General features: G+C 36.8%; 2 protein-coding genes across 2 annotated transcripts in view; both read right to left on the bottom strand.

The window, feature by feature from the left end:
- Positions 1-10,579: 10,579 nt before the first annotated feature.
- LOC134536913 (uncharacterized) lies at positions 10,580-14,738 on the bottom strand. The gene is made up of 2 exons (XM_063376993.1): positions 13,216-14,738; positions 10,580-10,812 (listed from the first exon to the last, which is right to left on the bottom strand). The coding sequence occupies exons 1-2, from the start codon at positions 14,227-14,229 to the stop codon at positions 10,738-10,740; spliced, it is 1,089 nt and encodes a 362-aa protein (XP_063233063.1). The 5' UTR covers positions 14,230-14,738; the 3' UTR covers positions 10,580-10,737.
- Positions 14,739-20,994: 6,256 nt separating this feature from the next.
- The window catches only part of LOC134536912 (uncharacterized), a 37,031-nt gene continuing 30,380 nt past the window's right edge, over positions 20,995-27,645 (bottom strand). The window contains exon 10 of the mRNA XM_063376992.1: positions 20,995-26,311. Within this exon, the coding sequence (XP_063233062.1) occupies positions 26,245-26,311 (67 nt within the window). The 3' untranslated portion in view covers positions 20,995-26,244. The remainder of the gene's footprint in view (positions 26,312-27,645) is intronic.

Genomic DNA, 27,645 nt, shown 5'->3' with positions numbered 1-27,645 from the left:
GTTGTGACGCAGAAGATAAATTCATATCCCGCATTGTGGAGATTGGACATGACGTGCAGAAAATATTTTCTATGTCTGTTCCTATGACTCCGCTCACACATGCACAAAACACTGCTTTTCTGCAAGCAAGGTGTTGTTGCTACTGTGGAGGAAAGTTTGGAGGGGTCGTAAAGAAAGTTCGTGATCATAATCACTTCACCGGCGAATTTATTGGACTTGCATGTAATGACTGCAACCTTCTCAGGCGCAGACCGAAAAAGATGATTGTGTTCTTCCACAACCTGGCGTACGACCAGAACTTCATTATCAGGAAGTTGGGGTACGACACTAAAGACATCTTCATCATTCCTAATTCGGAAGAGAAGTTGATAACTTTTTCCAAGAAGTTGCATGATAAGTTCAGCATTCAGTTTGTCGATACGTTCCGTTTCATGAGTCGGGGTCTTGCTTCGCTCGCAGAGTTCTTGCCTGCAGACAAGTTTGTCAGTACTGCTGAGTTTTTCGCTCCTGATGAGTTGGAGTTGGTTACTCGCAAGGGAGTCTTCCCCTACGACTTCGTTGATTCTTTTGCTCGACTAGACGATACTAGTCTTCCATCTATCGATGAGTTCTTTAATATTCTGACTGATTCTGGTATTTCCGAGGCGGATTACGCTCACGCACAAAATGTCTGGGACAAGTTTCAGTGTGCTACTTTGGGGGAGTACGCTGACTTGTACCTAAAGACGAATGTCCTGATTTTGGCGGACGTATTCGAGAATTTTCGCAGTCTTTGCTTGGAGACGTACAGTCTAGACCCGTCACACTACATTTCCTGTCCTGGGTTCGCTTTCGATGCGATGCTTCGCACCACAGGAGTACAACTCGAGCTTCTGACAGATTACGATATGTATATGTTTGTGGAAGCAGGTATTCGTGGGGGTGTAGCGCAAAGCATCAAACGTCATTGTGTGGGTAACAACAAATACGTTCCTGAGACACATGATGTGTCCAAGCCATCCACATATCTACAGTACATTGATGCAAATAATTTGTACGGGTGGGCGATGTCGCTGTCGCTTCCGATTCGACATTTCAAATGGTCAGACACATCTATTGATGTCATGACTATTCCAGAAAATTCTCCTATCGGGTACATTATCGAATGTGACGTGGAGTACCCTACTGAACTCCACGAAAGTCACAAAGACCTTCCGTTTCTCCCCATCAATCAATGTCCGCCCGGCTCCAAACAATCAAAGCTCATGACAACACTAGAAATTAAGGAACATTACATTGTACACTACAGAAACCTCCAGCAAGCAGTATCACATGGGTTGATAGTTACTAAGGTACACAGAGTCCTCCAGTTTGAGCAGTCGGCGTGGTTGGAGCCATACATTAAGCTCAACACCAATAAGCGCAAGGCTGCAGCCAACGAATTCGAGAAGGAGTTCTTTAAGCTCGCTGTAAACAGTACTTTCGGGAAACTGATGGAGAACAAGAGGCGGAGGCTCAAAATGGAGTTGGTATGTTCCGAGAAGCGGTTCAAGAAACTGGTGTGTCGTCCATCCTTCAAGGACCGCACAATGTATGAACCGAACTTGACTCTAGTCCACCTGAACCATGAGACCATAATTTTCGATAAGCCAATCTATGCCGGACTCGCAGTACTTGATCTCTCAAAAACACTCATGTACGACTTCCATTACAGCACAATGAAACCCAGATATGCAGAAAACATTCATCTGGCATACATGGACACCGATAGTTTCGTATACGAGATACAAACCGATGATTTCTACCATGACCTCAAAGCCGATCCTACACTCATGGAGAAGTTCGACACCAGCTGCTACCCTTCCGACCACCCTTGCTTCTCCCCCATCAACAAAAAGGTTGTCGGAAAGTTTAAGGATGAGTGTGGGGGGAAAGTGATGAGTGAGTTTGTCGGTCTGCGGGCCAAACTGTATGCATACAAGTGTGGTGACAAAGTTGAGAAGAAGGCCAAGGGTATCCAGCGGTGTGTGGTCAAAAACCGCATAACATTCAGTGACTACCTGGATGCCCTGCACGATCACCACACACGACGAGTAGCAGTTAGGGCCATACGCTCGAGGCAGCAGGTGCTCTATAGCGAGAGCACAAATAAGCTGGCCATAACATGGGAGGATGATAAGCGCCAAATATGTGAGGATGGCATCCATACGGTTCCCCACGGCTATGTTGGAGATGAATTATCTGTTGTATAGTTCCAGTCTTTTTGTTGTAAACAGTTTTCGTTTTTGTATATAGTTTCTGTTTTTTTTATAGCTTCGTTTGACAAGTATATTTTTCTCTCCTTGAGGGTTTTGTTTTGTACAATATATTTCTTTGATTCAGTAAATATAATTTTACCTACATATCGCTTATTATTTTTTTAATTAATGCCCTATATTCCTCAAGGTACTTATACTTAATTTGATATCGTAAAATGATCATGTAATTAGACACAAACACCTAAAATATCTGCTTCCATGCAGCTTTTAAACACAGGAACGCAAACACGAACACTAAGAAATGATATTATACACAAACACCTAAATATCTGCTTCCATGCAGTTTTAAACACGAATACACAAACATTAATTTATTTAGTATGTTTACATGTATGATAGGACTATGAAAAATTTCTGGTCAGCTAAGATGGAGTAATAAATGTTTTTTAAATTATCATTACTTTAACTAACGCATCCACAACGACAGTATTGATAACATATATTTTAGTTAAAACCTATAAGTGATAAGACTTTAAGAAAAAATGTCGGTTACAACAACAAAGTGACTGTGGATTTTGTGGATCTTGTGGATTCTGTGGATTTTGGTCTATAAGGTTCATAACAATGTTGGTAGAGAATTGTAACTCGACCTTACATACACTAACATACTTTAGAAACCTACAACCGATGACGACACCCACCAGATGAAATCAAGATGGTAGTCTCCACTAAATAAGATGGCTGCCTCCAGCAGACAACGATGGTATATTTTTTTTCCTGATTTTCTAAGTTAATAATTATGATTTTCCAAGATGGTGGATGTAACGAAAAATTGTAACAGGAATGAGTGGGGTGTTCGATGACGATGTCATTGTAACAGAGGGGTGGGGGTGCTAGATTATGTATTTGTAATTTAGAGGAGTGGGGTGTTCGATGCGTAGGTTTTTAATTAAAATTTTATTAAATAATATTTTTAATTTTATTTTAAAATTTTGATTATTTAATTTTTTTAAATTTTAAATTTTTTTCATTAAAATCGGATAATAAATAAAGATTTTCAAGATGGCGGACGAAACTCAAAATGGCGGAATGATCTAGAAAACAAAATGGCGGAAAGTTCTAGAAAAACAAAATGGCCTCCGGGTTCAAAGGTCAAGGTCAAATCCAAGATGGTTGCAGGAAGTGATGTAATCCAAGATGGCCGCCGGAAATGACGTAATCCAAGATGGCCGCCGGAAATGACGTAATCCAAGATGGTCGCCGGAAGTGACGTAAACCAAGATGGCCGCCGTGGCTCCCCGGCTCCCCCACCACCCACCGGTGTCCCCATACATACTATAATCACCTACTTGTATTACTAACAATGACTGTGAGAAGTAAAACGTCATTTATTATCAGGCAAACAAACCATTGAAAATTAATTCGCTTTATTTTGTATCATGAATATTTCTTCTCCTACTCATTTATCTACATAGAACATCCTTTTTTTATTCCACTCTGTTTCAATCAGTGGCGGATCCAGAGGTTCACCTCGGAGGGGGCACCTTAGAATTTCAGAATAGCCAGAGAAAAAAATGTCTTAAAATTACTAAACTTGTATTTAATCTACTCACACTACACATAACATCCAACCACCAGATTTTATGATTCTACGAGAAAATAATAATTATATTAAAATATTTTATTGGTTTCAGAATCAATCATGTTTGTCGGCAATATTAATGTAGCAGACAACTAGTTTTTCGGGGGGGGGGGGGCACTTGCCCCTGGTGCCTCCCCTTGGATCCGCCACTGGTTTCAATTCCTTAAAGAAAACAATCAGTTGTCAAGTAGTTAAATTGTCATAATTAAGCTAACTACTTTAAATCCAGCCTTGGATAAAATACAAAGCGGACCACGAGTCCAAGTTGCGCCCCCCCCCCTCCCGAATTGTAGACACACAACTCCTCATCCAGACCATCCACAGTCTCCTGTACGTAAGTGTCCAGGACTTTGCCTGGACCCAACTTATCTAGCTTTTAGTCTAGAGCTAATTTTTTTTCCTAACCTAACTAAAACTAAGTGTATTTGGGAGGGGTCCGAGTTAGGGGAGGGACCTAGGTGCGTCTCAGGCCGAAGCCTATACGCCTAGTCATGCTGGGATTAGCCATGCAGGGAGAGGGTCGCATGCATCCCATGTCTATGTGGTTCACATGCGGTTTCTTCTGCTCTTCTGAAACCAGGTTTTGAAGTGTTATGTAGCCTGTGGCTACAGAAGTCTTCTGCATCTTGCAAAAAAAAAAAGTTAGGTTTTCGTGTTTCTGGAATTCTTTATCCTCCACACGAACATTTCCTACATTTCGAGGGTTCATAATAGCGCTGATTCCCAGAAATAATTGGCGAGATGGATCACTGTTCACCAGATCAGTCAGTTTTACAAGACTGAGTTTAGCTGTGTTCTTGAACTGTTCTTTAAGGGCTGCAGAGTTAACAGTTTTCATTTCTGCAAAAATGGCTTTAATATTTTCAGGAAATAGGTATTCCCTTAGCCAAGACGTCAAGAGCAGTTTGCAGTTTACTCAGTTTACTGCACAGCTGATGAGCAGTAGGATACTTTGTTCCTTCAACAAAATTAATAAGCTCTACAAAGATGTTACAGTTCTGAGCTAAAAATGTCAGAGTGGCCTCAAGACATTGTAACTCTTCCTTCTGGAGTCCCTTGATATGTTTAACACCAATGTTATCTTCACTCAGCTGCTCAAAAAATTCCACAATGTCATGCAAATGGAGTGCGAGGTATGAAACAGACTCAAAACACGTGTTCTATCGTGTAACCACTGGCATCAGGAACAACTTGATCAGAGCCTTGTTTTCTCCATGTTTCTGGAGAATAAATTCAATGTATGCGTGCCTCCTCTATCTGGTGTGAAGGAAGGACATTTTTACCTTGCGAACAAAGAGGTTTAGCTCCCCCAAGTTGTTTTGCCGGATCTGCCCGACTACAGGGGCGTAGCCAGGGGAGGGGGGGTTTAGGGGTTCAAACCCCCCACCCCTTAGCACCAAATCTTTAATTAATTTCTTATTCATCACTCAAGCAAATTTCATATTAAAATTAATAAAATTTTTACCATTACAATATTTAAATTTAAGAACCGAAAACTGCTAAAATAGCACTATTTTACACCTTAAATTCCTAATTTTCCAGGGGGAGGACCCCCGGACCCCCCGCTTTAATACGGGGGGGGGGGGGCATGCTTCTTAACACCCCCCATACACAAATCCTGGCTACGCCACTGCCCGACTATGTTTACTTTATGGGCCCAACATTGTATGTGATCACCAAAGGCCCAAAAAATTTTATTAATGTTGAAAACACAATTAATAGTTACTTTTGTCAGTAGTTTCATCAGCTAGTAAGACTACATGTTGCCCCAAGAACTGCTGCTTGATTTCTGCTTCCTTTTTGTCCCTAAGTAGGGGAATGTACTTTTTTCTCATCCAATCTGCTGTTGGAAGATCACCAGCGCCACTTACATGTTTTTGCATCCATGCAGTCAGCTTGCTGTTGTTAAGTTTCTCAAGAGGAATACCTGCAACTACAAAGGCTTCAACAGTTTCGAAAACAAAATCTTCTTTTTTTTTTTGCGCACATTTGCACCACCCCTGCTTCTGGGATAGAAAGCTGTTGTTTCAGAGTGGATGAGGTTCGTTTAGCTTTTACGTGCTTGTCACTGATAATGTGCTTGTTTACCGTGTCCTTACGCTCATGCTCCCACGGCAGTTACAATATTTACAAAAAAGTATTTTTCCTTCACTTGCGTACAATCCTTCCTTCTTAAACTCTTCCGTGCGTGAAGCTGCATTAGCTTTATTTTTCGGTATGTTTAAAAAATTTATATTTCATTTATGCACGTCATTTATATACAACGACCGTAGCTACGAAAAAATTAAATACTGGAATTGGAGCGAAAAATAACTAGTTCAGCTGGTGTGCCAACACTACAAAAATAGTTCAAGAAAACCACTGCATTAAGTTTCGTTACAGGAAAAGTCAATTAATTATCAAGTTGTTTAAATGTTATCATCTATATTAATAACATGCGTATTTATTTTATCCATGCAGTTTTCGTTCACGTGTATTTTGCTAAGGATACAGCAAATACGGGAATGATAAGAATTTTCACGCTGTTAAGTTTGGTGACTTGTTTATTTTAGTTTTAGACCGTCAGTTGTTTACATTATTTGTTATGTTAACAGACCCTAACCTATCTACAACCACGGACCTCTTCGGTGCGTGAAATAATCATGTTTGTGATAGTTTGTAATTTTTAATGCATTAATTACACTGAATGAGATAACGACCATCTTTCTACAAACGGGTACGTACGGACTGATGGTAGTTACAATTTAATGCATATTGGAGTGTTATTTTTTGGTTAGGAAAAATATCTCATATTTCGCGGTTTAGGGTGGATTTCCCGTAAAAATGAGCGATTTCGCATAAAACCATATTTTAATCTTGGGTCTACTCACAAGGTATATGATATCAGATTATATTTTAGATAATAAACATCAGGGGCGATGATATAAGAGTGGAGCATTGATAGAATGAATGTATGGAGGGAACGGAAGTATCCTGAAAACAACATGCTCAGAACAATGTCAGCGACTCTGCCGGGAACATAACAGTGAAAAACTTAGTGGAAGTCGAGTGATTTGACTTTTCGACCACATTGGCCCCTATGAAATTGAAGAATGAAAATGTAAAAACGTCGTTTTGAATTTTTTAAGTGAAACTTCTTTGCTGAGGGGGCAACAATTTTCGAGCGTTACTCAAATTCCGATCGCATAAGGTATGTGGTGGGGGAACCGGGAGAGGAGGGGAATAGTACGTGGTGGGAGAACAGATAGAGGAGACGGCAGGGAAAGGAGAAATGATGCAGCATACTTGTGTGGTTGTTTCTTGTGAGGTTGACGTTGCGCTATCCCCACTCCGGGGCCGTTGGCGCGGGCGGTGATCACTGGAGCAGCCTTGAGCGGGCTCCATGTGGCGGTGTGCGGCTCAGGTTGAACCCTGCCGTGCTGCAGGGATAGGCGGGTAGCGAAGTTAGGTACCCGCCTACGCCTGACGCCACCCGACTTGGGCAGAGGACAACACAACAGGATTTGAGCTTATTGTGTTGCATTGTGCCACGGGCCATATTCTTTCACGTAAGTATTATTAATTTAATTACTTGTGTAAATCAGTATTGTTAAACAGTGTTATGTGAGAATAGTTTTAGATGTGTAACTAAATATTTCTGCTGGTATAATGCTTTTCACATTTTAGTTTGACATGGGTAATTATTTGAATAACTAAATCGCACACCGCATTATAGTTACGAGTCCACGAGTGTGTAAATATTTTAAGTTCAACTAAGAAGCCTGAATATTTCTCGATTGGATTGTAGCTGTGGGTGACTGTTCTCAACAAAGTAGCATTGACCTTGGTCCTATTCGTATGCCATGCTGTCCTTTTCACATGCCAGATATCTACCTGTGACTACACATTCTACAATTTATTTATTTTTCTGGAAACGAGTTATTTCATTTGAGATCATACCTGCATCCTAACTTATGTGGGGGAACTGGGTTCGTAAGGGATAGCCCATTTAAGTTTATTAATTACTAATACATACATAATTATACTTAAAATTGTTTATTTTCAAGACACTCAATATCTGTCAAGTTCCACAGTTCGCACTCCTCACTGGAGCTAGGCTCGGCAGTGATTCGCCTCTTACATCGCACTTGTCGTCGCACTCTCACGGTCACGCCGCTCTGGAGGCAGTATCTGAACCCTCTTCGCCGATGATGCTGTCGCACTTCCCTTCATTCCCGGAACTCCCGCGGAGGTCGCTGTTGTCCTGTACTAGTTAGTGGGTTGTCTTTCCAGAGTGTACGGGAGCAACTGCGACATGTCGCATCATCCCGGGCCCGACCAGACGCCCGAATCACCCAGAGCAGCCACTTTATGCGGGGGCCCACGGAATCCCCGAGGCTGCTCAGCGATAGACAACAGCGCCGAGGAAGGGGCGAGGAGTGACAAGATCGGGCCGTGTGTGACGCCCCGGGCCAGACTACCGCTGGAGAGCACGCTCAGGTACGTGGCACGCCTGGCGGCTATGCTTCCCAGTTCGTAAAAGTATTATTATCTCTTTGTTCTATTAAACACATTAGTAATTTATTTTCATCTATAACTAATAACCAAGAAGTTTCACTTATGTCGCACGTGGACTCCACACACACACACACACACACTTGTGTTGTTATGTCTAATTTAAACAAATTGTTTTAAAAAAATAAATCACCCACTTTCTGTTTATTATCAAGCCTTCCATTACTAATGGAACAAAAATTTGAAGATGGGACCATTTTTTTACTTACTGTACCCAATTAAGTTGTGGGTTAACGAAAAATATTTTTCAGGACAAGTGTACTTGCAGGCAGAGAGCTAGTTAACTTGTCCAGTTTATACTTAAGGGTGTACATTACTTACCAGATAATTATTCAGTATTTATATGGCAGAGGTTGAAAATCCATTTCATAATATAAAATCTTGCCTTTTTTGGCACTATCAATTTGCTGTTGCCCTTACTTTTGTGTTTGTATGAAGAGTTATTTTGAACTCATATACCACTAACCTGTGTGATCAAAAAATTTTAATATGCTTGCCAACATTACAAATGTTAATTTTGGGCACATTACTGCCTAACCCTCCTTTACTGTTGTGAAAATAAAGGGCCTGCCACATTCCCACAGTAACATCTTTCTGATGTGTCGGAGGCTGATGGTGCAGATGCGGCTATGGCATTTGATTGGTTCACATGACCTACGACATCAGGTGCTGATAGTACAGTTGCGTGGAACAGCTCTGTCTGACCAGAGCTGGTGAACTTAGAGGTTCAGACAGCACCATCTGCATCTATGAACAATCTTCACCGAGTTCATACAAACTGTAACCTTGCAAAAGTGTTGCTGTATGTTGTTGTACTATTTGTTTTCTGCAAAGTTGCTCTGGAACTGCAGAATAAGTACATACCATTAAATGTAAATAAATATTATGTGTGTAGGCATGAAACCAAAAGGATTAACCCAAATTTAAACTTTTTAAAAAGTATTGAAATTCCATTAACACACATTTACATTAATCTTTATTTTATATATAGCTCTCAAATAGGGTAAAGATAAATAAATATATATTGCAATAAATACCATGTAAACCAGGACCATCACACAAGTGATTGTAGCATGCTGCTACAGAAGACTAAATCAGAATAAATCGTCAGACACACGACTGTGTGAATGTTAGTCTGGCAGGCAGCGAGTTATGCCTTGATGTGGGAGGTTTTCTCTGGGTTCTTCCGCAAAGTTTCATTCTGTTTCAGTTACAGCACTTTTCACCGCATACATTCTCCAAGCACATAAAAAAATAAACACAGTTGCTATAAAATCTCAGGATCAAATTTCCATATTTCTCTGACAAAAAAGAAGAGTTTAATGAATTTCTTTTAAAATTGAATAGTTTCTTTTTCAACAAATTGTACTACCAAAAAATTGTGTGTTCACTTAAGTCAAAATGGTTGTAATTTTGTTTCCTATTTATTTTGTAATCCAAACTAAAATTAATTGACATTGATGGGTATTGAATTGGGAGTTAGGGAAATTGTGCTTAAACTATTTACGGGTACTGTTAAGATCATATTTTACAGCTTTCTCTGACCTTTAGAAATGTCAGCGAAACCTTTAATTTCAATAACTCCAGCCACTCTATCTTTGAGTAGCGTAACTGGCTGCATTTTATCAATGCTTTAATCCAAATAACCAGTTTAACAACATTCTTTGGTGAGAACTAAGAGAATATTTTTCGTTCAATTGGAGGACATGGGAAATGTCAGAAAACAAATGGTCACCATCATGCATGAAAATTCAAAATTTAGAGATCTGCTTTGCCAGTTCTATAATATAGTTATAGTGTCTATAAAACATTTCTGTGATTTCAATTTTTTTTTTTCCTTCATTATAATAATCAGCAATACAAACAATAATAGCTTTTCTAACAGATTCCAACACAAATTTGTCTAAAACAGTTTCGTGCTCAATTTTTTAGTTGTTTTATTGTTGTAGTTCCTAATTTTTCAACTTGACAATAAGAAAAGCTACTTCTTTATTTTACTGATAAGTTACTGATTATTTTACCTTTTTTTTTTTTTACTGTTTTCTCTTCTTGTCTGGCTCCAAGGATAGTATTATAGTCAGAATATTACAAATTAAATTAAATTTACCATGTTATGACAGTGAAAACACGTGTTAAAATGCTATAATAACATTGTATAAATCCATTTATTTAAAACCAATATAAAAATTGAAAAACTGTTTGCTTATGGAAGCTTAAAGAAATTTTCTACTGTGTTTCTTGTGACAGACATTGTGAGAAACGTTTACAGATTGTATGATGGGCGGATGCATGTGAGTTAAGTACTTATCTTCTTTTCAGTTTTGGTATGACTCCAGTATTTATGGCCACCTTGACGTTCTGTATCTTCTTCATCAGTATCTGGAGGTCAAAAATACATTTAGACAGTACAGCGACAAATAATATAAAAGGCACATTTTCCACCTGCATTGAATATGGTGTCAATCCATATGTATATAATATACATAGACCCACAGCCTGATGTGTGATTCATCTGATTCATCTATATTATGGCTAACCCAATTCCAGACAAGCTAGAAATTCTACATTTTTACAAGAAGCAGATTGTTCCCCGTAACTGATGGAAAAATTCTGAGTTTAGAAATTTTTAATTTTAAAGTCCAAAAAAAAAAAAAAACTATCAAAAGTCTACTAAGTATTGCCATTGCTTTTGTTATAGAAGAATCATCATGACAAGAGATGTTGGAAAATTGTCTAAACTATGTACCCACAAATAATTGCTATATACACATTTATTGATAACAAAAATTATAATAAGATAACTAATTTTGACAGTTCATTGGGATAGGTTAACTACATTAAAAATAGTTTGTTAAATTAGGTTTTGTAGGCTAACCAAAGAATTATTGTTGTAAAACATACATTTTTCAGTTTTTCCCCAATAGTCTCCATTATAGGAAATTACTTTTACACAAGAATTCTCAAAACTATTTTTGGCTCTAGCCCCAGCTTTATAATGCAATTGGTCCATTTAGACAAAAATTCCAAGCATTTTTAGTTAGCTTTTTAAAGGTCACAACAATTTATTGCTGATTATATTATTCTTGAAAGCCAATAATAGTGACCTTAATTTAATAATACAAATTTAACCTTTTCCATGTCACACTTATGTTCTATTTATACATAACCGTGCACCTTGAGATTAAAATGACCTTGCCCACGTAAAATCAATTAATATCTTATCTGGGGTAGAATTAAACATAAATCCAGATTATTGTTTTAAAATCTAGCATATTATATGTAAACAATACTAGGGCATTTCCATTCAATGTGCAATACGTTGGCTACATTTAGAATACTGTGAGCGAAAGAGAGATGAGCTTGAAATGCCTTTTTTTGAAGTTGATCCAGACCTTTTTTTTTGGAGGTCCGTTGTGCATGAACGGTAAAATCAATTGAACCATAATATCAGATTTGGTGAGGTTTTGTTACTTATCTTGACTACATCGGTGATACCTTAGATATAACTAAGTTGTCAGGTCCATTTCTAATTTTTTCACGAATGTTTCAAATAATTTTCATGCTTCACTTAAGGTTGCCCTATCAAAATAATGAGATCTATAATTTCTGTTCTATTGCGATTTATCGTAGCATCATCGGTTATAAGTATACATTTTGTTTTATTTTTCCCATGCTTATGCAGCACCTACAATCATCAAATTTAGTACATTGTAGGTAGTTCTTGGTTGGGGGTTGTAGCCGTATCGAAAGCGAAGATATCAGCGATGTTGTAGTTACCTACTACACATTTCGATGCGTGCCTGCAATCTTTATATTGTAAACAGTTGGTAGTGCGAATAATGTGTAAATTATATTGTAAATAACATACCCAAAAATGTATGTTCTTGTAGCAGCAGCTGCAGGTTAAAACACGTGTAAAGTGTAACATGGCAGTTATAGGGAACATATTAGAATGTGTGAGAAAACAAATTGTTCTATTTGCGTGGCAGAAAGAGAAGAGAATTTCATAAAAGTTGAGACTGTAGTAACTGCTGAGTTTTGCAACAGCTGATTTACATATATTATAATTTAAAAAGACACAATGTGGGGTTTAGGGGGTGAAGACTTAAACAAGCGAAAGTGAGTATACTTCTGTAAAACTGTGTAAATTTCAATAGACATTTCCCATTGCAACCCACAGGCAAAAAAAAATAAAAATAGAACAATACACTAAAACAGTGAGTGCACTTCTACAATATAATAATTGGTATTAAGCATATCTATCTAATCTGAACTATAAATGTATTTGTATGTTTAGAAAATGTACTGCCAGATTTTCCAATCTAAGCAGTAAATGTATTTTTATACAAGCTTTATGTTAAATAAAATTAGTTGAATTTAAATGTTAAATGATAAAAATTGTTGTCAGGTTATATTAAAACTGCTGAATAATGTCATGCTCTTTGTTGCGCATCAGTACTTTATGGTATACTGATGTGTTTTTGGTTTTATCACGATTCATTATATAATCTTGTTCCTGTTTATCAGCCATTTGCTTCAAAAGTCTTTATATAGCCTATTCAGTAAGCATCCCAAATGAAAAATTTTAGTTGCGCTATCCCACAGGTATTTTTATATCCTAGATATATAATCATTAAATTAACTTGCAAAAATAAAATACAGTAACAAATCTGGACTCTTATCTGAAATCAACCAATACACTTGTGCCAGATTCAATGATTTTCTACTTCCATGTTAACTTCTCTGGCTAAAAACGACTACATGAATGGTAAGTGAGCTCACCATGTTATCATGGTCGATCCTCTGTTGCATCCTCCGACGGTTGATCGCGGAGCTGGACAGCCGCGGCTGGCCGGCCAGCGCCGTCCCGGGCTTCTGGTGAGGTTTCCGGTTGCTCTGGATCTTCTTGAGCAAGAGGCCGTTCTCCCGCTCAATCTTCCTCACCTCCTCGTTGGTGAACGTCATGCTGAGGCGGCTGCCGGCGGACTTGCCCGAGCCGGACGACGAGTTGGAGATGACGGAGCCCCCGGTCCTGTGCAGGTGCCTGATGGCGTCGGCGAGGAGCCTCATCGGCGCCGGCTTCTCGTCGTGGGGGCTCGGGCGGGCGTCGTCCCGAAGGTACCTCAGCACCGACGAGCAGCTGCCCAGCGACCGGGGCGTGACGTCCGTGAGGTCAGACGTCGTGTCGGAGCTGAGCGAGCTGGCGAACGGCGACGAGGTGAGCGGGCTTCCGCCGTCTTCTTCTTCTTCTTCTCGCGGGTCCTCAGCATGCGTCTGGAAGGCGATGCAGTTCATCAGCTCCCGGTACTTGCCGCTGTCCCTCCGCGAGCAGCGCTCCGTCTTCTGCCCCTCTTGCCGCAGTCTTCTGCTCGCGGGGCCGGCGGTTCCGTCGCTCCTCGTCTCCGTCAGGCTTTGCAGGTTCAGCACCAGCTTCGTCTTCTCGCTACTGCACCTGGTCCCTCCTTCCCCGTCGGTCACTCCCCGCACACTTTCCTCCCTGACTGCACCACTTTCTATGACAGCTTTGGTGGAAAATACGTGTTTCCTGCGGGCGTCACATCTCGAACTTGCGTCCTGCGCGCAGTTGTCTGCGTTGATTGTGTTTTCCTTCCCGGTGACGTTCGCCTCTCCTGTCGCGTCGTCACCCAGCTTATGGACAGCTCGACCGCTTTCTTCCTGACCTTCACGCTCGTCATTGCTTCTTTCAGAAGTCTGTTCCGACTCAAAAAAGTCATAGTCTATGTCACTGTGAATTCCTTCATCTTGTTCGGCCAACTGAATATCCAATGAAGTCATTCTTTCATAATTTAACGGTCCAAAAATGTTACTTTAAACTATACAGTAGCATGCAACAGGTTATTTTTTTTAAAATTCCTTATCTAGTTTTCTTGAAATGGAGTAAAGCAAATATATCTCACTTTCTTTAAGCTTCACAAGATAAAATACTTCTTCAGAAAGATTATACAAATGCACTATCCTGATGGTTTTGCACCTTCAATCACCAGGCAACACAACTGACACAATTCCTTCAGAGTAAACAAACTTTTTTTCTACACATAGCAACCAAGCAGAGAATAAATAACACCTGGCTAATGGTGACTTTCAGATTCTCCTTGTACAGTAACTAGGGTGCTTTTGTTTACTTCGGTATTGATTTTCCTGCAAAGTGGGAGAGTCCGGTGACCTTACAGTCAGAAATCAATAGGAGGTCTGCAGTCTGAAGCCAGGTTGGAAATCTTTACAAATTAAGAAAATATTATAAGAACTTACTTTCTTCAAAACAATTATTAACCATTTTTTACTGCATTATGATTGATTTCTTCATTATGTATTTATTTGGAATAAGTATTTAAGCCTATGGGCAGTTATCAATTATCTGAATGACTGAAAAAATCATGGATTTTAACTAATGTTAGTTAATGATATGCTCTGGCTCTATATATTTCAATGTACTTTAGTTCCATTGCAACGTTCATGGTGTGTCTGTATATCTTTAAGCATTAGCATTTGCATATGAAAAACATTGGTTTGGCATCTCGGGGTATCCTAACACAGATGTATTTTCACTGATGTGACGATGACATAATGAAGCATTACATTTTCTTTTCGAAATTCCGGAATGAGGACACCTTAATATAGTGAAAAAATGACGGTGAGGTAAAACTCAAGAGACCAGATAGTGGCAACGACCGCCACATTTCCCGCTTACGAGAAATGCTGGTTATAATTTATTTATTGTTTGTAACCATTCTGCCAAAAGTATATGCATTTTGAGGGCAGGCATAACAAATAATTAGGGACAAGATTGTGTGGTGAATTGCGATAACACAGGAAAGCATGTCTACATACACAATAAAGCAACAAAATGCAACTGTCATGAAATTAATCAGCATTTTAACTCATCACAAAACTGTAATTCTTATTAAATTCATTCAGTGAATGTAATTTATTAGCATGAAGATTTAATACTCTTTTTTTGATAGTGCAGCTGTTTATTAGTATTTAATGTTTACTTTTTTTTAATGTATGAACATTAAAAAAACTTGCAGATTTATTATTATTATTCCGAGTGCATCATCTGTCAGCCAAAGTAACGCTGTTTTCATGAAACATGATATAATAAAACATGTATGTAGCCTATATATGTTTCAATAATATGCTATCTTTATGGATAAAGACAACACTGAAATCTCCTGTTTTAGAAACCATAAAATCTTGTCTCTAACAAGAAGATAAAAATACATACATGAGTTGGGCACTGTATGCAGGATATAAGATGCAAAAACCATGTGCCAATGATTTTTTTGTTTAATTTATGAGCTTTTTGATAGTGTGTGTGTTTTTTAACATTTAAGAAATAATTATGGTATCAAACAAAATTTTCAAATGTCCTCTTTTAAACAAATTTACGTAAACTGAGCGTTTGCGACGTTTCTTTTAATGTTCTGGAACGGGTTGAGGGCATAACAGGTTTTCTTTTAAGTTTTCTTGGCAATCTGTCTGGTGTACATACTGTTTTGCAGTGAACTTTGCCTTTGTAATTTCTATTGAAACTCAAAGTGGTTATACTGGGTGATAAGGGGCACTTCCTTGGCACCATTGGTGTGAAGAAATTATAGCCACTCATAAATTTTAATGGCAACTTCGCCTTTCTCATTTGCAACCATTGCAGCGGAATTCACTAATTGACTAATTCAGAGATGACACATTGGTAATACTTTTTTTTTTTTCCAGAGTCAAAAGGCCCAATCTCAGGCAAATTTTGTGTGGCCTACCGGCATGAACATGGCTTCTCTGTTGACTTATCCTCAACGCCAAGTACCCTTGTAAGAGGTAAGTACACGGTTGTCAGTATGGATAAACATAGTTCATTTACCTGGTTGTGGTGATGATGAAACAGGTTCACAATAAGATCGTAACTTTTTGTTGTACTGGCACACTCTCAGGAATCAGGTAGTTAACTTGCACATCCCAACTTTAAATGGTAATAAGAAACAGATAGGACCAGACTGCAAAGGGTTTGCTAGGGATGTGCACTTGTTGTGCTGTATGTTATGTACAGAAGATTTGTCATTATTTCCTAAGCTGTCTATTTTATTTTTTTACATGCTTTATATTAGCTTCACTTGTATGTTTGTAACCGACTCCTTTGCACTCGATTTTGACCCACTTTAAACGGACAGATTTAATCTAAACTTTGTACACTTATCGAGGACCGGTGACAACACACTAATTTAATAAGTTTATCTCATTATCCTGATTAGGATCGACAGGATTAAATAATTTCCTCACTAAGCCTCTGTGTGAGACAACCGTGCAGTCGGCGCATGCATACCGTCTACTAAAAAGTACCTACTTTCCAGCTTGAGCACTCAGGGTATTAGTATTATTACAATATATCCTCGACAGTTGGTTTGTTGGCCGCGCGGGTCTTCGATGACAACCTACAGATTCACCGGTTGTGGGTTCTAATCCTGCCCACAACTGAATTTTTTTTTTTAAACAAATTTTGGGATTGGTGCCGTAAATCCAACTGTAATTCGTCTGGGACTTCGCCAATCCTTCTATTCAAACTAAAAAATGAAAAATAATTTTTAAAATAAGCTTAAAACAAAAATGAATGAAAAATGCTAGCATTATTGTGAAAAAAACCGTGGGGTGCTTTGTTCCATATTTATCGTACATCGAGCGCCTCTGATGGTAGAGCAGCCGACATGTCATCGGAAGGCTCTGGGTTCGAATCCCAGTCCGGGCTATCCGAATTTTTCTCACATATTCTAGATACTCTCATTGAGAAGGTCCTTTCCTCATCCTTTCTCAATCCTTACTTTCCTCATCCTTTCTCAATCCTTATCCTTCCCAAAATTCCTGTTACGTAGATGTGGAACGCTTCATGTAATAATTAATCCGTAACTCCCATCCTTTCCTGCTTCACAGCATTAATTTCGTACAGTATGTAAGACTGGGTGATATCACTTGTTCGTCAATAACCTTATACCATTAAGTCTCACTGAATATATTGATAACGTTAAAATCTTTGAATGGCTTCTAAAATCAGATTTGACTATCAATACAGCTGTACACGTTAATAATTTGGAAAATAATTACAGTTACTTATACAGTGAAACCCTGATTATCCGTTTTCCAATGGACCATGAGTAAAAAACGGATAATCCAGGAAATCCTACAATGTGGGAACACACTCTAAAGTTACCAAATGCACAATGTATGTACTATTGCAAAAACTTTCAGTGACTCAGTTAGGTATTTCCATAAACTGACACCAGCAGCACACTGTATATACACTATCAATATTGGAAAATTATACAGCAAAACCCCCTATTTGCACTTTTCATGGGGACAAAGTAAAAAAGTGTAAAAAGCGGGAAAGTGTAAATAAAGGGAAAAGAAATACGTTAAAGTTAATTAAAATACAGTCGCATCCTGTAGCGTTCATAACAAATGCGGGCTACATTACACATACGCATTGCACCACAGTAAAAATTTTTTAAATAAAAGTGCCGTAAATTGGAAATTTACCATCAATAGCGCGCCGTGCGCGGAGAAAGGTCATCATACTCGATCAGCTGTTATGGCGCGGCGTAGCCGCCGGCTGGCTCTCTCTGTTGTCTGAGCTGCGCATGCGCAGTATAACTCACTCAATGCTCCGCCCAGACTCGTGACGTTCCATCAGCAGTCAGCCAATAGATGCGAGCTTTGCGGAAAAAAATATAAGCTCCACCTCCCGTGTACCAGTTTTGTCCAGTTCTAATACCAGTTTATTGGTATACGCACCAGTTTTCTCGCTGCCGTGACGTGTTCAAGTTTACGTTCACCTTGATTACCAATAATTAATTATTTACAATCCCCAGATATAAATGGTTAGTTTAAAAAATATGCGTCAACTGTACAATACTTCCGAAAGTATAAAATACGTTTAAAACAGTTACCAAGACTCCGCTCATTTTATCTAGTGAGGTTTATGTCTCGTACCAGTATTTCGGCTAAGTTGTGACATAAATATAGTAACAGAACGTTTATACATTCGTGAGTTTACGTTTTTCCCGAGTACATTTTAGATTGCCTCCTGCTATAATTACTCTGACTTTTACATGCCTAGGCTTAAATTATTATATGTTTAGAAATAAAAGCAACTTTTCATGTCATAAAATATGTTTATTTTGAGATTTAAAATGTTCACTGCCGACTATAAAAGTTACGTTTTTCACAATGTTTTTAGGCCTACTATCGTTGTTACGTGATGTAAATAGCGGGATGGATTAGATTTTTGAGACGTAATTCGCGTGAAAGTATTGTATTGGATTAAATGGGAACCAAACGGGACCTGAATAATATAGTGCAAATAACGGGAAAACGTAAATAACGGTAACGTAAATAAGGGGTTTCACTACTTCCTTAATTTTTTTAAATGAACAAAATGTGCCATCCACTGGGATGTTTGATGCCCGAACTTGCTGGAACCAAGAAAACAAAACTTTCTCAAGCTCACTGTATTTCTACTGTCTTGCCATTTTCCGTTTTTTTGAAGACTGGCCGAACTGGCTTGCTTGTTTCCGAATCTCATTTCTTCTAGCGAAGATAGAATTAAGAGTCGATGGAGGAATACCATAGCGCTTTGCCAAATCAACCCGTTTTTCGCCTGGATTCTTTTTAATGGCATTTATAATTTCTAAACGCTCTTTAATGGTTTTAACCTCTTTTGTAGGCCGATACATATCAATGAACTTTTACAAATTTCACACGTTAATTAGAGTTAAATGCGTAAAGCTAATTTACCGTAAACAAAGAAAATCTCGCGCATATACGGCCGGCCACGGAAACGCTAGGATGAACAATTTCGTCTATGTTTCTCGCAGGATTTCACTGTCGCTAAATACAAACGTGTTTACGTTGGGCTAGTATGTACAGTATATAGACCACGGATATATTGTTGTGTCGATTATCGCACAAAGCAAGAACTATCGTGCGAGCGTTAGCTTTCGTCTGTTGTTGTATCGAAGTTGGTGAACCTGTTAGCAACAGCGTCATGCTCACTTTATTCGTTTTCTTTTAGTAATGGCCGCCATATGTAAATATTGGTATTGCGTGTCGTGTAGACACGCGTAAACTGGAATTTTTCTCGGGAATTTGAATGTGAAATCGGTAAAAAGCCTGTAAAGTTCAACCCGTTAAACCGGGTTAAAAAATATTCGTAAACGATGGAAACGGGATTTTTTTAACATTGTTCTTGCAGGATTTTTTCGGGACCACGGACATTGAACAATAAAACCGGGAAATTCTACAATGCGGGAACGAATAAACGAGGTTTCACTGTAGTTATCACGGAATTAATAGTAGAGTAGAACAAATAACAGTTTAAAAAAAAAAAAAAAAAAAAAAAAAAACTTTTATGAATAAACCAAACTAAAAAGTAGAAAATAAATAATAGTTTAAAAAACTAAAAAAACATGCTTTTATAGAAAATCCAACTAAAAAATAGAAAATATATTTTAATAAATTTGAATTAAATAATGTAATATAAAAAAAGTATTTTATTTTTTAAATAAGTGTGGGGTGCTTTTTAAGATATTATCAAAATGATAATTCTTCTACTCATATCTGTCAATAAAATTATTATAACTACATATTGACACCATACACCCCACACTTATTTTACAATAAAATACTTTTTTTTATTTTACACTATTTTTAATTCAAATTTATTTTCAATTTTTTTTTAGTTCGATTTTCTATAAAAGCGTGTTTTTTAGTTTTTTAAACTACCTATTATTTATAGTATCATTGTAGTTTCTTTCCTTAGTATTCGAAAGATTTGAAGAAAAATACTCTACAGCCATAATTATAAATTTTAATAGTATCAAATGTAAGTGCTTTGTTGTTTTCTTGCTTGCAGTGACTCCTGAGTGTAAAGTGTTTTGTGTTCAAAGCCTAATTGTAATCTTTCATGTGGCAAAAAACATGCAACGACAGAGCTCATTTTCGCTGGTCTCCATGGACATAGTACCATGTAATTCATGTAATTATTTCCTTTGGTGCTTTTAAGAGATTGTATCTATGTTCCGCTGCTACCTAACGAGTTCCCAGAGTTGAACCTTAATTTTATGGAATACATTGAACCTAAAGGTGCATGTATTGAACTTTGTAATAAAAAACTAGGTTAGTTTACCTTAATACATCAAATTTATTTGTACTGTTACAATACCATTGAAATTAGGACATTCTTTTATTAGCCTCATTTGTAACTAACACTAATTAAACCTAATTTTAAAACTATGTAACCTTCTTCTAATTGTCTTATAGATTGTAAACTTTGCAAGTATGTCTAATCCGGATGGAAATCCTATCTGCTGATAGAGTCAGGAAGTGAATAGTGTAACTATTCAACTTTTTAGTGTGTAAACTATTATTCCAATAAAATAAATTTTCCATGCAGTGTACTAGTTAAAAAGTAGACACTTCCTACTATGTCATTTCTTTACAAAAATATATACAAATCTAGGTACCAGGAATTGTAAGTTGGTAAAATAACAACACACTCTACATTTTCATTTAATATATTTCAAGTAACTAATTTAGGTAATAAAATTTTATAAAACTATACACACAACTTTATAAAAGATACAAACTAAAAGCAGAATTAATAATAATACACAATAAATACATTGCTTCCTAGGGTTCATGATTATTTTAACTGGGCTTCAAATGAGCTGCATTAATAGCAAAATACCATTGGCACAACTTTTCATAAAAAAACAGTACGCCAGATATCTATGAGTTATGTTTTTAAAGTAATCCAGGATTGATAAAAAAAAATTAATATAAATTTCTATTGGTGGAAGAGACACTTTTTACAAAAGGGGTCAGTTTATAGATTCATAACAGAGAATCTTCGTTGAATATATAGTGACGAAGCATTGAAGCCTCATGTGTATTATTTCATATGTGCATTCGAATGCACTATATATAATGAATCCTTTACCTAATGAACTCTGTTCCAAACTGTATATTCAGTACATTATTCATTTAAGTGGTGTAAGTAAATTCCAATTAAACTTTCTGTCATCAAGCTAACTTTTGGTTGCAAAATAATTTCAAAACCTGTTACATTGTTTCTTACAGTTAACCAAATTCTGGGGGCAAACCCAAAGTTATGATTTAAGAAAGGAGGCAAAACTTGCCATACAAAATGTCCAGATTTGCAGAATGTGTGTCAGGGACCTTTCATATTACAGAATGCAACCAACTGGCAAAACAAGCACAAAAACCAAGTTACTTTCACAGTATATACAGAGAGCATGCTGCTACATTACTATAGGGATGGAAAAGTCTAATTGCTAACGTAAATACTTCACTTCTGAAAAGTTGTAACTATGTGCATTGTCTGCACATACAGAGTTTTAGCAGGCTTTAATTTCTCAAATTATACACTTTTTTTTTTTTTTTAATATGTGAAAATGAAAATTACACTCTACCATTTATATATGTACTCGTGAAGAATGTCCATATTATACAGCTGCTGGGATGGGGGTCCCTTTTAAATTTCTACCAGTACAGTGAAACATTATGTAAGATGAATTGAATTTGACACCCACAATACGAGGTGAAAATAAATATGCTACGTATAAGATGGCAGGACATTCATTAAAAGGCTATTTCAACCCCCACCCCACTAGCTGGAGCCATCGAGAGAATTCATAGAATGATTCTCACGTCCCTCTTAATATTCTAAGCACCATGACCAAAGATTGGATTATACAGCCACATTTCAAAAACTACAAATATATAGCCATGAGTGAGGTTTATGGCATTACAATCAATCTTGAGTGAACATTACAAAAACAAAACAACCTCAATGCAAGTGGTATGATGTAAGATGGGCTGTGGGAGCTACTACAAATCGAAGGGCATTATGGAACACAATTCAAGTGAGCCAGGGGTAAATGATATTTTTAAGGGTTGATAACTCTCACGAGAATTATTGTCGATTTATATACAGCAACTCTCACGAGAATTATTGTTGATTTATAGACAGATGTGTCACATGAAATTTATTCTGCATCAGCAGCCATTGACATACATCTCAGGGGATAGCAACATAATGCCCTCTCTGAGGGGGCTCACTTGTGGTTTGCAAGATCATAAATGGAATTCTACTGATTTTCGCCACTGTCAGCAGCCATTATGAATTAACTGCTGTCAATCGAAATGCACACCCCTGCATCGTGGTATCTGCTCGTCAGATTTCTATACGTACTACACCTGTCACGAGAACATCAAACAGTACTAGCCAATTGTAAGTAAAGTTGGTGTAACCATCAAGAATGTGTAAATGATTTTCAAGAGGTTGACTGTCACACACTCCTCAGTTTTTACATGATGCTCCCAAAGAATATGAAAGTATCGTAAACTAAAAATTTTAGAACTGTCCCATCCCTAGAGATTTATGACATTCTTGTTGCAATATACAGGTTACCAATTATTTCAATCTTCTTAGTTACATAAATACAAACAGCATCTTTAACACCTATCACGTACACATTCAAACAGCCACTGAAATGAATTGTATAGCAATCCTTTGACAAAGCAACTAAAATAAATAATGTTACAACTATCAGTGCTTGTGAAATTAACTGATGGTTACCTACAGGGCATTTGAAATTATGTCTGACTATGGGGTGATTACGTACAACCCCAACTTGCCCTATTTTAATAGTCAGAGGTAACACAAAAACTTTACAAGACAGACAAAACTTACAATTATAAACACCATAAAATTAAACCCACAGTCTTAAGCATCATTAGACTGTTTCAAGATGTGTTTGATAGTAAACCCATTTGTATGGCTGAACTGTAGTACACAACATATAAGACTAGATTTATAAACTATGCAAGACACAAAAAGTTTTAAAAAATGTCATTATTGAATACTGGTTTATGAATTACTACACGAGGCAAAAAAAAATGCAATCGTTGGCTAACCATCAACTTCTTGTGTTTCTGTCTTCCTTATTTGAAGTGTTCCAAAAACTTTTATAAACGCAGATATGTACAAAGGCTAAAATTATTTTTATCACATGCCTTACATTTTCACTTGTTAAAGTAATTTAGATTTTGAAATATTATTAGGAATTTTGTTATGAACAGACGTCCAGTGAAAAATATTTCTAGTTTTACAATTCAACATTGTAAAGTTAGGGATGTCTTGCGAATTGTGTGTTTTTTATAAACTACTATACTTATCAATAAATACAAAATTTGCAAGACAAGTTTATAAACCCAGCTTAGCAGATGAAACAAATGGATGTTCAAGCCATTCCTTAACAACCAATACTGAGATCTGAGAATGCGGGACATCGTACAAACTTACATTATATTAAGCTGGAAAAAATTATACCGCAATTATACAGCCGTATAACTTATATCTTGTACACAGACACCCAAAACCAAACCACCACTTGGCATAAATGATTGCCAAAACCTTAGACTGGATGCTATAATTAAATTACAGGCAGCCAAAGTAGGTGTGTGTGTATTCATGACATCAAACACACCCATTGTCATCCTAGCACCAAGATCAAAAGAAGCTGAGAGTCAACATTGTCATTGCACCACAAACTTATTAACAAAATATGAATGTGTACAGTCAAAAGTGAATCTGTTTAACCAATCAACTATATATAACATCTGGTACACTAAAACATAACTGCATTCACCTTCCCTTCTTACTCATAATGTCTTGCAGAATCACCATAACATATCTTTAGAGTCTCCTATAGCACAGCGGTGTGTTGAAAAACGCAGTTACACGAATATTTTTAGAAGTGCGAAAATAAGTTGATGCCCTATTATAAGTCAAGATTCTAATAAAATTATAAACTCTCTTTTTTTCTTTCCCTGCTTAGTATCTGTGGGAAAATGCCTAACCGATACATTATTAGTGCTATTCCATATAAAAAAACAATAAATTGAAATTCTGTAATTATAAATAATATTTTATACATTTTTACAAAGTCAACCCCCTACCCCCCAAATTTTTGGTTGTTCTTTCGACAAAAAACTTTTATCTTATTTTAGGGTGAATGCAGTAATTGAAGCCAATGAATGGCTCAAGCATCCAAAAAATATTACATATGCTGTCTAAACTTTCAATAGTATGTATGTGCATTTATTTGCTGGCTGGTATCGTAGTATGAATAATAAACCACAAAAGAAATAATGAACTTTCAAATGCTAGTGAAGTGTTCTTAATGGGAAAATAGAATATTTTCCTGGACAGACAAAAACAAATAGAATTACCTTTACATGAGCAGTACACAGAATTATAGGAACATACAATGTTACGAAATAGGGCCCTGAATTAGTAACAAAACCGGGAATAGCTGCAAACCTGATTTACACCTTAAAGCACCTTCAGTTCATCTCAGTATAACATTAACAAGCAAATTAATTTTTAGCAACTAAATCACAGTATGATTAACACACAAATTTCTTTTCCTACGGGCAAGTGTTAGCAATAAAATTTCTTACCCATTGGAAATGCAAAAAGTTTGCTTTAGCTAACTTTTTTGTATGGAATCTTGGAGTCACATATTTGAAGCATCGGTATTCATAAAAATAAAATTAGGTATTTCTTTTAACATTTTTCTACAGCAGCATAATTCTCATTCAAACTGCATTTCAACAAGGCACACCATTTCAGCCATAAAACAAATTTAAGAAATGTGACTCAAGGTTTTTAGTTAGTTGTTGAAATAATTAGATTGTCAGTGGATGGATTACACTTATTGGCTGGCTAAATGGATGGTTACATGAATACTAACAAATTATAGAAAAATTTGGCACTTTGCTTTGAGAAACTTGTCTCAAAATTTGATTTTAAAAAACCCACAAATGTACGAACAGCTACAGTTCACCGCATAATTTGACTAAAAAAATTTATACTTAAAATTTATTTATTACAAACTACCAATTAAACAAATTCTAACATAATTGTTATAAATAAGGAATGTCATGCAATATTAATGTTTAAACAACATAACACCTGCTTACTTTTACGGGATTAAAATAATTACTGCTGCAACAAATGTCATAAAGACCAAAAAAATCTTTCATATAACCAATGTGACACACAAAAATACTAAATATAAACTATGACAGAGCACAACATTCTAAACAGCTAAATGTGATGTAATTTGACTTCAACAGCCTAATGTGCTGGACTATCGGTAACAATTCTTAATAAGTTTCAATAGAGTTTATGAATAATTCAATATTTCTAACAGTGCTTAAGAGACACTACAGTAGCATTGATTTTGTACGATGGAAATGTCAACATCTACCTTTCAGATGCTATAAACCACTGAAAATTACCATTTCAACAAACTATAACGGTTCCTTGAATAAACCACATTAAAAAGGCGTAAATACATATATTCTAAAACAATAATTTAATGCTGCAAACAAACAAAAAAAAAGACAAAACAGTAATTTTTTCAGTAATAAAGAACCTGACCAATCAAGGTCAAAAACAGTAAATGGAATATCCACAAAATTCTCAAACACATAGAGATCTATGTTATTTTCATCCTAAAAATATTTACATTTTGGAAATTTCATGCTACGTAAGAACGAAAGAGCAGTGAGGGGAGCGTTTGAAAGAGCGGGCGAAACTCCTTGAGCACCTTTTTTTGCCTTCTCTCTGTCACGTCGACAACTCCACTGCTCCCGCCAACTAGGCACTCTGCGGTGTGGAAACACAAACGAGAGAACGGGGAGGGAAGAGAGCTGCCATCAGTAGCAGCCGTCCATCCACGCGCTCTTCGTCTGCGGCCTCAGCGACTGCGTCGAACGTGCAGCCCTGCGACACAACACACACAAAACACTCACTCACTTTGTACAGTCCAGAGGTGAACTGCATAGCAAATTCTTGTATGCAAAAATGTCAGACAGGAAAGAAATTCCAGTGGCAAACGGACGAGATTGGCAATCGTTTGATGATACAAATCAATGGAAGCAGTGGTACTGAAAAATATAAATCCACCTTTACATTTCAAACCATTGTGCATAGCGCCTGTTAATTATTTAATTTTTATACGACCAACCGGCATTTCAAATTCTTTGATACTCTTACAGGGAAAACATTAAAGAGTTGACTGGCATGTATTTACATTTAATTTTACCGTAGCTAAATATTATTATTTTGTGTTATTTTGCACTCAGTAATTTAACGATTTCGCAGTGCATCTCATCCATTATTATTCTATGTCAATGCTGATTTAACATCACAGACCTAACTAGCACACATCATTCTTCATTCTGTAATTTTTGATATGTTAATTAGATACATTGCCATAAAAATTGTTTCTCAAAGCTTACACTAATATTTTAGTATTTACCAAAATTCGTAACTATATCAAATCCTCATTCCTAAATATGGCATAACTCTTGCTAGAAGTGCTGAATGCAGTGAGTCAACTCCATGATTTCCAGAGTGTTTGGTATTGAGTTCTACAGTATTTGGTACAAGTCGCAATGTCTCTGGTGTCATAGGTAAATGCCGCAAGTGAGCTATAACTGTGTGTGAACATGGCAGTAGATTGAATGTAACTATTAATTTAAACAGAGTTTCTACTAATGTATTTACATTTTGTCCAAATCAAGAAAATTCCCTTTCATTTATGCAGTTCATGATGTTTTTTTTAAATACTGGTATGCGATACAAGACAAACAAATTTCTGTTTCTTACACCTTATAAATGTCAAATATTTGTACTATCAATTTTGGACGTGATTCATTACACTACCATTTCAAGACAGTTAGTAAAATAACTTTGTTTATTAGGTGTATAGTAAAAAATCCCAAATCAAATGCTTGTTTATGATTGTGCCTATGAATTTTTTTCATTCCACATTTAATATTTTGATTTTGTAATGCTGAAAATGGTGCATTTTTTTTATTGCAAGCAAATATTGAATTAGGTAAAAGTTGCAGTGCTTTCGTTGAAAATTGTGTCAAAAATTGGCTTTTAGTGAGAATATGTAGTCCCTCAGAGACACCATCTTAACATTCAGGATATCTGTTTCTGATACCAGCAGATTGTCAAAAAAATGTGTCGCACTTACATATGTGGCAATTTTATAAATGAATGACAGTTTTAACTAATTAAGCTGAAAAAAAAACAGTAAAAACCCT

Source organism: Bacillus rossius, chromosome 11, assembly GCF_032445375.1.
Source record: "Bacillus rossius redtenbacheri isolate Brsri chromosome 11, Brsri_v3, whole genome shotgun sequence".
NCBI classification, from domain to species: Eukaryota; Metazoa; Arthropoda; class Insecta; order Phasmatodea; family Bacillidae; genus Bacillus; species Bacillus rossius.
The sequence above is the reverse complement of the archived record's forward strand: the minus strand, read 5'-3'. Positions and strand labels throughout refer to the sequence as shown.